Consider the following 16706-nt stretch of genomic DNA (forward strand, 5'->3'; position numbering starts at 1 on the left):
TCTCCTATATGCAAATGTGCCAAAGGGGCAAGTAAAGGTTATTTTCTCTTGATCCTCCGGAGCGATTGCAATTTGATTGTAACCTGAGTAACCATCCAGAAAACAATAATGTGAGTAACCTGCCAATCTCTCAAGCATTTGATCTATGAAAGGCATAGGAAAATAATCTTTTCTAGTGCTAGAATTCAACTTCCTGTAATCGGTGCAAACACGCCAACTAGCAGTGGGCTTTGTGGGCACCAGCTCATTGTTTTCATTCCTCATCACAGTGATTCCCACCTTCTTAGGTACCACTTGAATGGCACTCACCCATTTACTATCAGAAATGGGATATATGATCCCCACATATAACAATTTCAACACCTCATTCCTAACAACCTCCTTCATGTGTGCATTGAGTCTTCTTTGTGGTTCACGGACTGACTTTGCCTCTTCCTCCAAAAGAATCCTATGCATGCACATGGTAGGGCTTATTCCCTTGATATCTGCAATAGACCAAACAAAAACTGATTTAAACTCTTTTAACACCCTAATTAGTTTATCTTCTTCATTTGGGATGAGATCAGAAGCTATGATAATTGGAAGAGTTTCAAATTCAGCTAGATATGCATATTTTAGATGTGGTGGAAGTGGTTTAAGTTCAAGTTTTGGTGCCTTAACAGTGGAAGGAGTTAGATGTGACATTGATGATTCTAAAGGCTCTAAAAGAGGTGAAACATTCAAAGGATACAATGCTAATGCATCCAAGGCAGCTACTTCTTCCATGAGTGCATCTTCTTCATCAAACTCATCTTGAGATTGACTCAAAACAGTTTGTAATGGTTCATTCGATTGTGCCTGCAAGAACTTAGAGAATACAAGTGAATCAAGCACATCAATGGCATAACAATCAAGAGATGAAGAAGGGTGAGAAAGAGATTCAAACACTTTGAATTGAACTGTCTCTCCTAACACTGTCATAGTGAGGAGTCCATTTTGCACATCAATGATGGTCTTGGCCGTGGCCATGAAAGGTCTCCCAAGCAATATAGGCAACTCACGATCATGTATAGGAGCTTCTTCCATGTCCAACACTACAAAATCTGCAGGCAAGATTAGTTTATCAACTTGAACTAGAATATCTTCTACTATACCTCTTGGATATTTCACAGATCTGTCTGCAAGTTGTAATGAAATGGTGGTGGCTTTCAAATCTCCCAAACCTAGTTGAAGGTACACTGAATAAGGCATTAAGTTGATGCTAGCACCCAAATCAAGCATTGCCTTATCTACTTTCTTGTCCCCTATGGTGATGTTGATAGAGAAACTTCCTGGATCCTTGAGCTTTGGTGGAAGTTTTCTTTGCAAAACTGCACTCACATTCTCAGACACCACTACCTTCTCATGTGGTCCATACTTCCTTTTCTAGCTGTTTAACTCCTTGAAGAACTTCCCATATGCTGGCATGTTCCTAATGACATCAAGCAAAGGTAAGTTAACATTCACTTTGCTTAGTATATCAAAAATTTCTTTGAATGACTTATCATGCTTGCTCTTGGCAAGTCTTCCAGGGAATGGTATTGGTGGAGTGTATGGTTTCTCAGCCTTGTGAAGATTTGGTGCTTCAAGTGAGGAAGTAGCATGGCTTGGTTCCTCGTTTGGTTTCTCATTGTCTCCTTGAGTAACACATGCATTCACATAATCATATTCATTAGTAACTTCATTGCCAACCCTATTATCAATAACCTTACCACTTCTAAGTGTAGTGATTGCTTTGGCTTGCTCTTGATTCCTTTGGAGTATCACGGGTTGGCTTGGAAACTTTCCAACTTCTCTTTGGTTCAGGGCATCTGCAATCTGCCCCAATTGTGTCTCCATTTTGGTTAGAGCTGCTGAATGTTGTTGGAGAGTGCTATTGGTGGAATGTTGGAATTGCAAGGTGTTTTGGGCTAACAATTTAACCGTGTCCTCAAGGGTAGTGGCAGGTTTTGGTTGGAAGTTTTGGAATTGATTGTTGTTCTTCCATGAAAGGTTGGGATGATCTCTCCAACTTGAGTTATATGTATTGGAATACACATCATTCCTTGGCCTTTGGTTGTAAGAATTCATGAGGTTCACTTGTTCTTGAACATACTCGGGGTAAGCCTCCCTAGATGGACATTGGTGAGTAGGATGGCTTGGTATGTTGCAAATGGCACATACTTCATTAGCTTTTGGCACCATGTTGAGCACAGATTCAACCTTTCTTTCTAGGTTAGCTACCTGCAACAAAAGCTCATGGTTAGAACTTGTTTTATAGACTCCAACTTTCTTACCCCTTAAATTTTTGTGTTGAGCATTAGATCCCAACATCTCATAAATGTTATATGACTCTTGAGCATTCTTTTTCTTCAATGCTCCACCTGCTGCATTATCAACAGTTGATTGACAATTTTGGGTTAGTCCATCATAGAAAATTTGCATTTGTAAGTGAAAAGGTAACCCATGGTGTGGACATTGTATCAAGAGGCCTTTAAAACGCTCCCAACACTCATTGAAAGGTTCTCCATCATCTTGTTTGAAGTTGAAGATTTGTCCCCTTAATGTGGCTGTCTTTTGAGTGGAAAAGAACTTCTCCAAGAACTTCTTAGCCACGACATCCCATGTGGTGAGGGAACCTGGTGTTAGAGTCATCAACCAACTCTTGGCCTTATCTTTCAAGGTGTAAGGAAACACTTTCATCCTCAAATTTGTTTCACTTACTCCCTGCAAAGGTAAACCACTCACAACATTGTAAAACTCTTTAATATGAGCTAAAGGGTCTTCATTAGGTAAGCTATAAAATGAGGGAAACATATGGAAATGTGAAGATTTGAGATCATAGTTTCTAGCTTCTGTGGGCAGCAAGATGCATGAAGGTGAATTTGGTATGATTGGTTGAGCAAAGTCCTCCAAAGCTCGAAGTTCATCTAGGTTGCCCGCCATCTCTTCCTCTCTTTCTCAATTAAATTGCTCAGATCCTTTACTTGTTGAACTAGGTGAAATCCTTTCCTCTTCCTCACGGATAAAGGATGAACTTGATGGCACAAAGTTGTCCAAAGTGTGGCCCTTTAACCTTTCAATTCTTTGGCCTAACTCAACAAGTCTATTTGACATATACTACCTGAAACAAAGTAACACAAGTTTGAATGAAAATCAAGAATCTACCTAAAATGAAAAGAGCAAAGTTTAACTAGCACACAACAATGAAAAACACAAAGTTTAAATAGCAAACAAGCAATTACAAGGGACTGAAATTAGTCCCCGGCAACGGCGCCATTTTTGTTGATGTATATTTCCTTCATAATGCTTGAATATATTTAGTATAATGGCACAAGCAAGGGTGTCGAATCCACAGGGACTAATTGGACCTATGTAATTACTTGTTTTGCAAGAACTCTATGAAATGAATCAAACTAGTCTAAATAGGCAGATTTGGAAATGAATCAAACTAGTCTAAATAGGCAGATTTGTTGTTGTAACTTGAAAGTATAAGAAAATGAAGTAAACACAAATAAATGAATCAACAACTAATACAATGAGATAGTTCCAATGGAAATGAAACTAGGGATTCGATTTCACCATTGCTCAACTAAGTCCATGTTTGTTAAGTTAGTTTGTACTCATTCATCTACCTATTTCTTGAGTTTGTTTCACTTGGACATGATCAACCATATGATGTGTGGATTTGATCAAATGTCTCTAATCATGAACCTAATTGTGATGTGCAACTTTGGTTCATAATTTAGAGTATGTAATGCACAAGAAACTTTCATAAAACCAAAGGGAATAACTCGGCAGGATGTTTGCTAAACATTCCCTTCATTCATTCACATATCTACCAAGATTATGCATGATGTGTGTTTTAATCTTGGTTACACAACTTTGTGATTAATTCAAATGATGATCAAACATTAAAATCAACACACTAAGTCACCATTAAATCAGAGAATGAAACAAGAAATAGATGGACAAACTGAGCATTCTAACTTAATTACATGGCAAACTTTGCAAGGTTACATCGAATCCCTAGAGGAAGATTAGTTACACTTCATGTTTACAAAGGTTTAACATAAAAATGAATAACATGAGTGAACATAAGATTAAGATGGAGAAACCCTTGAAGCAAAACTGATGTTGAAGTCCTTGAAGAGTGCCTTGGTGTTGCTTCTCCAAATGTGGTGCGGATGAAGGTAGAATGGTTATGTTTGAATGGTTTCTGCCCTTGGGAGAGCAAATGGCAGGGAATGAACAGAGAATGGAGTGAAATAGGAGAGGTTATGTGTGTGTAATGGACTGAATGAATAAGAGAAAAATGCGGAACCCCTTGAAGAGTGAAGTGAGCCTTGTTTTAAAGAAAGGAATGTGGCTCTAATTCAGATTGGATCTCATGCACAAGTCAGATGGAATAGCATCAAAATGAGCTGGAATTGATGGGTTTCTGAGGTAGTGGACGCATGGCATTAGGGAATATGCATGAATGTTGTTTGTTTAATTTAGCTACATGTGCACTTGCTGCAAAGCTGAAATGACACCCTGGAAAGGGTATCAAAATGCACGGCATAGACAAGGATGAGCTAGAATCACATGGAATGATGGGATGAATGGATTTCTGGAATGATAGATGCAAGGAATGGACATGATCTGCAGGTATGAGGATTATTTAATAAAGAAACATGTGGATTTCTGCAAAGGTGAATTGAACCACCAGAAATTGTTTGTACAAATCTGGAAAGGGGAAGAAAAACACACGGCATGGGATGAAGTCTGCAAGTATGTGGTTTGTTTAATCAAAATGCATGTGAATTTCTGCAAAGATGAAGTGGAGAAAGGTAATGGAATGCAAGGTCAAATTGTGAGTCATGTATGTGAATCATGTTTTGGTGTTAGAACATGGAATCTGCACGGCTAGGTTGTGATCATGGTGAAAATGTGGCTGAGTGGATTAATTGATGGAAGTGGATGTTTTTGGTGCAAAAGGGAAATGTGCAAGCATGTGGTTTGCACGGCACAAAGTGTGAACTTGCATGTGAATGCATGTTTTGATGTTGGAACCACATAGCTAACTTCCATGTTTTTGTTTTGTTTAGAATCACCCAATATGGCCGAATTGCATCTCTTAACACTTCACATCTTTTCTGGAATGTTTTTACTTCATTTGCCTTCCCATTGATCCAATTTCACACTTGGCTGCACACTAACACCAAATAATGTAAAATGCAACTAGTTTAATCCAAAACAATCACAAAGACACCAAATAAGGAAGATATAAATGTATGCAAAATGTGACTTATCATATGTTCAAGAACAAGTGAACCTCATGAATTCTTACAACCAAAGGCCAAGGAATGATGTGTATTTCAATACATATAACTCAAGTTGGAGAGATCATCCCAACCTTTCATGGAAGAACAACAATCAATTCCAAAATTTCCAACCAAAACCCGCCACTACCCTTGATGATACGGTTAAATTGTTAGCCCAAAACACCTTGCAATTCCAATATTCCACAAATAGCACTCTCCAACAACATTCAGCAGCTCTAACCAAAATGGAGACACAATTAGGGCAGATTGCAGATGCCTTGAACCAAAGAGAAGTTGGAAAGTTCCCAAGCCAACCCGTGATACTCCAAAGGAACCAAGAGCAAGCCAAAGCAATCACTACACTTAGAAGTGGTAAGGTTATTGATAATAGAGTTGGCAATGAAGTTACTAATGAATATGATCATGTGAATGCAGGTGTTACTCAAGGAGACAATGATAGACCAAATGAGGAACCAAGTCATGCTACTTCCTCACTTGAAGCACCAAATCTTCACAAGGCCGAGAAACCTTACACTCCACCAATACCATTCCCTGGAAGACTTGCCAAGGGCAAGCAGGATAAGTCATTCAAAGAAATTTTTGATATACTAAGCAAAGTGAATGTTAACTTACCTTTGCTTGATGTCATTAGGAACATGCCAGCATATGGGAAGTTCTTCAAGGAGTTAAACAGCTAGAAAAGGAAGTATGGACCATATGAGAAGGTTGTGGTGTCTGAGAATGTGAGTGCAGTTTTGCAAAGAAAACTTCCACCAAAGCGCAAGGATCCAGGAAGTTTCTCTATCAACATCACCATAGGGGACAAGAAAGTAGAGAAGGCAATGCTTGATTTGGATGCTAGCATCAACTTAATGCCCTATTCAGTGTACCTTCAACTAGGTTTGGGAGATTTGAAAGCCACCACCATTTCATTACAACTTGCAGATAGATCCGTTAAATATCCAAGAGGTATAGTAGAAGATATCCTAGTTCAAGTTGATAAACTAATCTTGCCTGCTGATTTTGTAGTGTTGGACATGGAAGAAGCTCCTATACATGATCGTGAGTTGCCTATATTGCTTGGGAGACCTTTCATGGACACGGCCAAGACCATCATTGATGTGCAAAATGGACTCCTCACTATGACAGTGTTAGGAGAGACAGTTTAATTCAAAGTGTTTGAATCTCTTTCTCATCCTTCTTCATCTCTTGATTGTTATGCCATTGATGTGTTTGATTCACTTGTATTCTCTAAGTTCTTGCAGGCACAATCGAATGAACCATTACAAACTGTTTTGAGTCAATCTTAAGATGAGTTTGATGAAGAAGATGCACTCATGGAAGAAGTAGCTGCTTTGGATGCATTAGCATTGTATCCTTTGAATGTTTCACCTCTTTTAGAGCCTTTAGAATCATCAATGTCACATCTAACTCCTTCCACTGTTAAGGCACCAAAACTTGAACTTAAACCACTTCCACCACATCTAAAATATGCATATCTAGCTGAATTTGAAACTCTTCCAATTATCATAGCTTCCGATCTCACCCCAATTGAAGAAGATAAACTAATTAGGGTGTTAAAAGAGTTCAAATCAGTTTTTGGTTGGTCTATTGCAGATATCAAGGGAATAAGCCCTACCATGTGCATGCATAGGATTCTTTTGGAGGAAGGGGCAAAGTCAACCCGTGAACCACAAAGAAGGCTCAACCCACACATAAAGGAAGTTGTTAGGAATGAGGTGTTGAAATTGTTAGATGTGGGGATCATATATCCCATTTCTGATAGCAAATGGGTGAGTGCTATTCAGGTGGTGCCTAAGAAGGTGGGAATCACAGTGATGAAGAATGAAAACAATGAGCTTGTGCCCACAAAGCCCACTGCTAGTTGGCGTGTTTGCACCGATTACAGGAAATTGAATTCTAGCACTAGAAAATATTATTTTCCTATGCCTTTCATAGATCAAATGCTTGAGAGATTGGCAGGGTACTCACATTATTGTTTTCTGGATGGATACTCAGGTTACAATCAAATCGCAATCGCTCCGGAGGATCAAGAGAAAACAACCTTTACTTGCCCCTTTGGCACATTTGCATATAGGAGAATGCCTTTTGGACTTTGCAATGCTCCAGCAACATTCCAAAGATGCATGTTGGCGATCTTTTCTGACATGGTAGAAAGGTTCATTGAGGTATTTATGGATGACTTCTCAGTGTTTGGTTCCTCTTTTGATGAATGTCTTAACCATCTATCTTTAGTACTTCAAAGATGTCAGGAAACAAATTTGGTTCTCAATTGGGAAAAGTGCCAGTTTATGGTGAAACAAGGAATTGTGTTGGGGCATGTAATCTCTAGCAAAGGAATGGAGGTGGACAAAGCCAAAATTGACGTCATCACCAATATGGTAGCCCCCACCACTGTGAAGGGAGTAAGAAGTTTTTTGGGCCATGCGGGTTTTTATCGTCGTTTCATTAAGAACTTTTCAATGATCACTCGTCCATTGTGCAATCTGTTAGCTAAAGATGTTGTATTTCATTTTGATAAGGCTTGTATGGATGCATTCAATACTTTGAAAAATGAACTAACCTCGGCCCCTATTATTATGGCACCAGATTGGTCTTTACCTTTTGAATTAATGTGTGATGCCTCTGACTATGCTGTTGGTGCAGTTTTAGGGCAAAGGGTGAACAAACTTCCACATGTGATCTACTATGCAAGCCGGACTCTGCATGATGCTCAACTTAACTATTCCACAACTGAAAAGGAGTTGCTTGCTGTTGTTTTTGCCTTAGAAAAGTTTAGGTCATATCTTGTGGGATCTAAAGTTATTGTGTTTTCTGATCATGCAGCCCTTAGGTACTTGATGACAAAGAATGATGCTAAACCACGCTTGATTAGATGGATACTCTTACTACAAGAGTTTGACTTGGAAATTCGAGATAAGAAGGGCAGTGATAATGTTGTGGCTGACCATTTGTCCAGACTTAATGAAAACCATGGAGTGGGGCAACCCTTGCCCCTAAATGAATCATTTCTAGATGAACAACTCCTTGTTGTTCAAGAACAAGAACCATGGTATGCTGATTTTGTTAATTATCTGGCTTATGGTGTAATGAGAAATGACCTTTTTTTTCAGGAAAGAAAGAAGTTCCTGGCCATGGTAAAGCACTACGTTTGGGACAAACCATATTTGTTTAAATATTGCCCTGACCAAATCATTAGGAGATGTGTCCCAGAGAGTGAGCAACAAAGCATTCTAACATTCAGCCATACATAGGCATGTGGAGGACATTTTGGTGCCAAAAAGACATCTCTAAAAGTCATACAATCTGGTTTCTTTTGGCCTACTTTTTTCAAAGATGCTTTTGATTTTTGTTCTAAGTGTGATAGGTGCCAGAAAATAGGGAACATTAGCCGAAGAAATGAAATGCCATTGAACAACATTTTGGTGGTGGAGCTCTTTGATGTTTGGGGAATTGATTTCATGGGACCATTTCCATCCTCTTTTGGCTACTTATACATATTAGTGGCAGTTGATTACGTATCCAAATGGGTTGAAGCCATTGCTACAAGAACTAATGATCATAAGGTTGTGTTGAATTTTCTTAAAGATGTGATTTTTTGTAGGTTTGGAACCCCAAGAGCTATTATTAGTGATGGTGGCAGCCATTTCTGCAACAAACCGTTTGAATCCTTGATGAAGAAATACAACATCAACCACAAAGTGGCAACCCCATACCATCCTCAAACCTCAGGACAAGTGGAGATTAGCAACAGGGAGATCAAGAACATTCTGATGAAGACTGTGAGTCCTACAAGGAAGGATTGGTCATTGAGGTTGAATGATACACTATGGGCATATAGAACAGCATACAAGACCCCCATTGGCATGAGTCCTTATCGCCTTGTGTTTGGGAAAGCTTGTCATTTGCCAATGGAGCTTGAACACCGTGCATATTGGGCCATCAAGAAGTTCAACTTTGATTACAAGGATGCTGGAATAGAAAGGAAGCTCCAACTTAATGAGTTTGAAGAACTTAGAAATGAGGCATATGAGAATGCCAAAATCTACAAGGAACGGCCTAAGCTCTATCATGACAAGGCCATCCTAAGGAAGGAGTTTCACCAAGGTATGAAAGTACTTTTGTACGACTCACGTTTGAGACTTTTTCCAGGAAAACTGAAGTCTAGGTGGGTGGGACCATTCAAAGTGCTGCAAACATTTCCCCATAGAGCTGTGGAGATAGAGAACATGAAGAATGGCACCTCTTTTAAAGTCAGTGGGCAGCAATTGAAACCATATTTAGAGAAATTGGAGGAAGAGCCAGTGTATCAAGTTGTAGATTTTCTTGAGTTTACAACACCATGAACAAGCTACAATGTCTTGCCTAGACATTAAATAAAGCGCTTGCTAGGAGGCAACCTAGTGTGGTTTGTGTTCTTTCCTTATTTTGTGTTTATGTTATTTCCATTCCATATTCTTTGCCTATTTACTTTGCATACAATTTTAAGCATCGAGGACAATGCTTAGGTTAGGTTTGGGGGTGTGGGATGGAAGTTTTTGTGTTTTGTATGTGTTTTGTATTTGTTTTATGTGTTAGTTTGGGTAAGAATGTTGAAAGTTTATTTTTGGGTTGTTTGTTTTTGTGTTTTTGTTTGGGTTAAGTGTGTTTTTGCTTGCTAATATGAATGTATATGAGGGCTATGTTTGAAAACAAACGATTGGGTTGCTATGAAAAAATGTTGCATCTTGTTGTCATGTATAAAACTATAACTCTTGGAATTATGATGATAGAGGTACCATACTTAAATTCTGGAAGAAGAATAGTGGAGACTACCCTAGTGAGTTATTTTGAGCCTAATTGCTTCTTTGAGAGGGTTTAAAGTGTTTCTACTCCTATCTTTTTCTTTCAATTTCACTCTAAATGATCTCATTACTTCTATTTTGTTTGGATACTAAGAATCATTCTCCTTTGCAGATACCATGTGTTTAGAATCATTCATGAATGAACTCAATGAGATGATGTTAGGCTATGCATGTTTAACTACTAAAAGGCTTAAATCCTACCCATTTGTGTGCTCCATTCACCCTTATTGCAGCCAAACACTTTAGCCTAATTCTTTCATCACCTACACCATAATCTACCCATTCTAGCCCATTACAAGCCATACCTTATAGTTTGGAGAATATCAATGTGATGAAGACTAAGGGCAGATTGAATTATAAAGCAAGATTGTGGCGTATACCGAGGGCACCTATGTTGAAAATGTTTCTAAAAACAAAAAGAGAAAAAAAAAAAGAGGATCAAAGTGGATACAAATTCCAAATCGCCTAATTATAAAGCATAGGGTCTGGACGCCAAAAAGCTAAAGAAGACAAATGCCAGTGAAGAGCCTCAAAGACTCCTTGGTATGCCCCAAACTCTAGCATTTCATATCAAGTCTTTCATAACCTATACCCTAAGCCTTGCATTACAACCTTGAGAAAGACCTAGCTGATCATTGAGGATATATTCATGGGTGATGGTAAGTGTGTGTGTCATCTATATTCTTAGCATTTGATTCATTTCATGAGATCTACTCAGAAACTGTGCTTCCATTTCAGATTTCATATGTGAGAATTTTGATTTCCTTTACATAATTTCACTCATATATGTTGTTGAGAGACTAAACCTTAAGATCTGAGTGAAAACTTGAGTGGAAGCTGTGAGGAGTAGAGTTGAGGCGAATTCTATCTTAAGCATTTGGGTATGGTGACCTTGAAGTTGTAAGACATGGAGAAATATCTTTATACGTTACAATTGATACGATTCTTTGAAGTGGCAAACTTTTGAGTTGAATGAATGATAAAACCTTCATTGATTCTTATTAGTTTGTTTAAAGCATGTTTTAGCCAAATTGTTTGCAGTGTTTGTAGATGTTTGTGGGTGTCATCACTGTAAACCCTCAGGAGACACAACTCCTCCAACTAGGGGCACCTAGGGGTTCAAAGGCTTGTTGCACATGCTCAGTGCAATCGTTTAGCCAGCGAAAGTGGTTTAGTTAGATGTTTGTGTTTTGTGTGTTTTAGTTTTAAGTTTGCTCGAGGACTAGCAAAAACCAGGTTTGGGGGTATTTGATAAGTCACATTTTGCATACATTTATATCTTCCTTATTTGGCGTCTTTGTGATTGTTTTGGATTAAACTAGTTGCATTTTACATTATTTGGTGTTAGTGTGCAGCCAAGTATGAATTTGGATCAATGGGAAAGCAAATGAAGTAAAAACATTCCAGAAAAGATGTGAAGTGTTAAGAAATGCAATTCGGCCATATTGGGTGATTCTAAACAAGGCAAAATCATTGAAGTCAGCTATGTGTGTTCCAACACCAAAACATGCATTCACATGCATGTCACAACCTTGGCCGTGTGTTCCCATATCATCCCATCATTTTATGCACTTCTAGCACCAAATCAGATTCCTCACAATCTGGCCGTGCATTCCACTACTTGTCCATCTCCCTTTTGCGCCAAAAACACCCATTTCCATCACTTAATTCATTCAGCCATTTCGACACCAACAAACACAATCATGCCGTGCACTCCCATGTGATTGCAAGTCAGATTATGCATTCCATTACCTTTCTCCACTTCATCTTTGCAGAAATCCACATGCATCTTGATTAAATATACCACATACCTGCAGATCATGTCCATTCCTTGCATCCTTTATTCCAGAAAATCACTCATCCCATCATTCCATGCCGTGTGCTTTCTTCACCTTTCCAGAATTTGTACAAACAATTCACCTTTGCAGATTCCACTCACTTGTTGCAGCAAGGGCACATGCATTTTGATTAAACAAACCACATACTTGCAGACCTTGTCCATGCCGTGCGACCAACACCTCAGAAACCCATTCAATTCCAGCTCATTTGATGCTATTCCATCTCACTTGTGCAGATTGAGATCCAATCTGAATGTTGGAGCCACATTCCTTTCTATAAAACAAGTCACACTTCACACATCAAAGGGTTCTGCATTCATTCCATTTTATTCACCCATAGCCGCTCCATTTCACCCTATTCTCTGTCCATTCTCTGCCCATTTGCTCTCCCATTTGGTTAGAGAACATACCAAGCGGATCTAGTTCATTTGCATCATACTTGGAGAACCAACCCCGAAGGCCACTCCTCAAGGACTTCAAAATCAGTTTTGCTTCAAGGGTTTATTCTTCTTAATTCCATGTCACTCATGTTATTTATTTTTATGTTAAACCTTTGTAAACATGAAGTGTAACTAATCTTCATCTAGGGATTCGATGTAACCTTGCAAAGTTTGCCATGTAATTGAGTTAGAATACTCAGTTTGTCCATCTATTTCTTGTTTCATTCTCTGATTTAATGGTGACTTAGTGTGTTGATTTTAATGTTTGATCATCATTTGAATTAATCACAAAGTTGTGTAGCCAAGATTAAAACACACATCATGCATAATCTTGGTAGATATGTGAATGAATGAAGGGAATGTTTAGCAAACATCCTGCCGAGTTATTCCCTTTGGTTTTATGAAAGTTTCTTGTGCATTACATACCCTTGATTATGAACCAAAGTTGCACATCACAATTAGGTTCATGATTAGAGACATTTGATCAAATCCACACATCATATGGTTGATCATGTCCAAGTCAAACAAACTCAAGAAATAGGTAGATGAATGAGTACAAACTAACTTAACAAACATGGACTTAGTTGAGCAATGGTGAAACCGAATCCCTAGCTTCATTTCCATTGGAACTATTTCATTGTATTAGTTGTTGATTCATTTAGTTGTGTTTACTTCATTTTCTTATACTTTCAAGTTACAACAACAAATCTGCCTATTTTGATTAGTTTGATTCATTTCTTAATATGCCTAGTTTGATTAGTTTGATTCATTTCTTAGAGTTCTTGCAAAACAAGTAATTACATAGGTCCAATTAGTCCCTGTGGATTCGACACCCTTGCTTGTGCCATTATACTAAATATATTCTAGCATTAGGAAGGAAAAATACATCAACAATGTTTTAAGCTTAAAACCACACTAAACACACTTAAAAACAGCAAGAAACAACATTTGAAGTTATGGTGGATAAAACCCTACGAATTTGCATCAAAACACTTTAGTAACTAAGTGTGTTTTTAAGTGTGTTTAGTGTGTTTTGACTTAAAAATTCGAAAATCACATAAAAATTTGAAAAACATGTTTTAAAAAGCCTAAAAAGAGTGTTTTGAGTCGTTTTTGTGTCGTAGGTCACCTTCCAACACAATGATAAGGATTTGGTTTCTAATTGCATGACTGTTAAAAAGAGTTATAAACATAGAGAAAAGTTTGATTTACTCTTGGTATATGCTTGGTTATGGTTATAATGTATGACTTCACATGCAATCATAAAAGAAAAATTCGTTTTTGTAACATGCCTGAAGGAAGGAACTCAAACAAACGCTACAATCCTGAGAGACTTGAGCCTATAACGTTCTTTGGAGAGTATAATCAGTGATTTCTTGTTTTCTAAAGTCATTGCATGATCTCATTATTCTTTGCTTGGTTACTACTTAGAAGGCGTTTCATCATATAGTTCTAAATGCTAGAACTCATGCCCATTTCATTCAAAGCATGTTATTGATTTGCATAACATATATCAAGATGAAGTTGTGTAGTTGCCACCATAGCCAAATAGCCTCACTTCCCATATTTCGTATTTGTTGTAAGTTTTATCCCCGTTGAGCTTTGTTTAGCCTTTATTCTTTGTTAACCCACATTTTCCTCACCTAGCCTAGTTTAGGACAATCCACACCCTTGTTCTTAAAAGATAGTGAGCATGACTTAAATGAATTCCTTTTGAGTTACATTATGCAAGAAAATGAGTGTGGGGGAAGGAATGCTTGTTTTTAAGTATGTTTGAGATTCAAAAGAAAAGAAAAACAGAAAAGAAAAGAAAGAAAGAAAGAAAAAAAAGCTTGAAAAAAATGAAAGAATGAGTGATTGAAGAAAGGGTTCAAAACACCAATTCTGGCCGTAAATTGTCTAAATTCTCCCTTTTTGTTTAAAAGTTGAGTTTTCATTCAAAAGTGAATTCTAAGTTGATTCAAGTGCTTTGCTCACTGTTTCTTTAAGAACCTTTGTTTTCCATATCCCTTCTTTGTTATCCACACGCCCCGAACCCCATTACAACCCGTGACTTCAATCTTGAGTGTTATGTGTTTCAATTTGTGGAGTTTGAACTTGGTATGAGCATATGGTGTCACTGGTTCTCGCGTCTAAGTAGTAGCATTCCATTCATGAGATCATATCTAAACATGCTTATTAACTCCAGAAATTGCGTTCTTTGTGATACATATATGTGAGTGTTCGGTTTCATGTTTACATCAATCTTCTCACATATACTTAGTGTAGGGTGTAGTCAGAAAATCTGAGTGAAAATTGATGCATATCTTGTGATGAATTGAGCAAATTCTCTAAGGCATGTTACTACATTCAAAACATGGTTTTAAATGCTTAATTGTGAAATAGTATGTGGTGACTATGATTAAGAATGTACTTAAGTGTGAAGATGACTAAAATCTGTGAGAATGATGATTTTTAACATGTCATGTGCATTGGAAATCCCTAAGACGGTTGTTGGAAGGTTTAGGTTGTGTTTTACGTGTTTAGTGCCGTTTTGTTTATTTGTTTTTATTCTGTTTTGCTCGAGGACTAGCAAAAGTTAAGTGTGGGGGAGTTTGATAGGAGCATATTCATGCAACTTAAATGGCTTGTTCTCGTGCATTTACGTTATGTTTCTCTAGTTATTTTAGTCCTTTATGCTTCTTTTGTGTGTTTTCAGGTTCTAAGGGCTTAGGGAGCAAGAAAGTTCATTTTGAGGCTATTTGGGGCACTTTTGGGCATGGATTGGATAGCTTAATCATGGAGCAAAGAGGATGGACGAAATTGAAGCCTTATATGCTCTTTGGGGACATAAAACAAAGGGCCTAGCTCAATCAAACAAATCCTTTGAGCCATGGAAAACCTCTAGCCCAATCAAATCATTCTATGCCATGCAAACCAACCTATTTTAGGCCCATTCTATGTACTTAAACCCTAGCCCTTTAAACTAGCCCTATTATGATTTATTCACTTCCATACTCTTCTTAATTCCACATGCATTCACACACATGCACACCATTCACTCACATTTCCACCATTCATTCTTTATTCCACATGCACACACATGCAATTACACACACCACTCAACCCTTTTCTATCCATTCTATGCCGTGCATCCTCTCACCAAGAAAGCAAACAAGCCACATGCATTACACCCCACATGTCCCTTTAATCATTCAACCACATTCCCATTAATTTAACCATTCAAACCAACACAAAAACACCAACATACATCCTTTGTGCCGTGTACCACATTCTTTGTTCCCACCAATCACATGCATCATCATCATGCAACCAACCTTGCCACATGCTTTCCAAGCTTTCCCCCTTCATCATTAAGCCACATTCACTCCCATTTCTCTCCCCTTAACAGCCCTAAACCGTGCATAATTAAAGGACACCATTCAACACACACATGCACCAAAAGACAACATTGCCATGCATCACATGCATTTCCAACACTTCCCCCTTTGTGCTGTGCCTTCCCTTCCACTTTCCAACCACATTCTTTCACTTCCCACTTCATCATTACACCACCTAAGCCACATGCACTCCCATTCTTTCAAAAATTTGATGCGAAATAGATAAGCACACAAATTAAACCCTCTTTTTGTCAAATTGTAGTAAAGATGTAAGAGGGATCGTTCTAGATCGGGGATTAGGAGGGATTGCTAAACACTTGGAAACTGACTTAAAAACTCAAAAACAAAGTTTAAAACACTAAACTCGACTCAAAGAATGCAAAACTAAAAGTTAAAACACCTAAACAACCCTAAAACCCAAAACAGTAACTAGAAAACTCAAAACTGCCTAAAAACCACTTTCTGGGCAGTTTTGCTTTCTGGGCAGTTTTGAGCACCTACACTAATTTGGACAAAATTGGATGAAAACTTGAATCAAAATACTTAGAAACACAAATCAAAACACTTTCTAACTAATCTAAGACTTCAAATTAAAGCGGGATTTGTTTTGGATGAAAATTTAACATAAAACAGAAACTTTAAACTAAACAGATTGTAGAATGTTTTTGGATAAAAAGGATGGATAAAAGGCTAGTTAGGAGGTTCTTCTCCACACATGTCACACATGCAAACAAAACGATTTTCAGTTGTTCTTCCAATAAATTATAAATACTCAACGCCCCAAATTAACCGTGAATTGCACTAATTAACCCTCAGTTTTTCCACAAGTTATTAAGTTGGATGATTGCATACGACAACCCAAAACATTCCCTACAAGTTC

General features: G+C 37.9%; 1 protein-coding gene and 1 pseudogene across 1 annotated transcript in view; both read left to right on the plus strand.

Moving 5' to 3' along the window:
- LOC125478694 overlaps positions 1-12247 on the plus strand; it is a 35633-nt gene extending 23386 nt beyond the window's left edge. Inside the window, exon 9 of the mRNA XM_048587123.1 lies at positions 12243-12247. Coding sequence (XP_048443080.1) covers positions 12243-12247 — 5 coding nt within the window. The remainder of the gene's footprint in view (positions 1-12242) is intronic.
- On the plus strand, positions 2459-2569 carry LOC125478753 (annotated as a pseudogene).
- Positions 12248-16706: the final 4459 nt, after the last annotated feature.

This window comes from the organism of the source record quoted next, unplaced genomic scaffold, assembly GCF_019419815.1.
Source record: "Pyrus x bretschneideri cultivar Hongxiangsu unplaced genomic scaffold, Pyrus_bretschneideri_v1 Contig26, whole genome shotgun sequence".
Taxonomy (NCBI): Eukaryota; Viridiplantae; Streptophyta; class Magnoliopsida; order Rosales; family Rosaceae; genus Pyrus; species Pyrus x bretschneideri.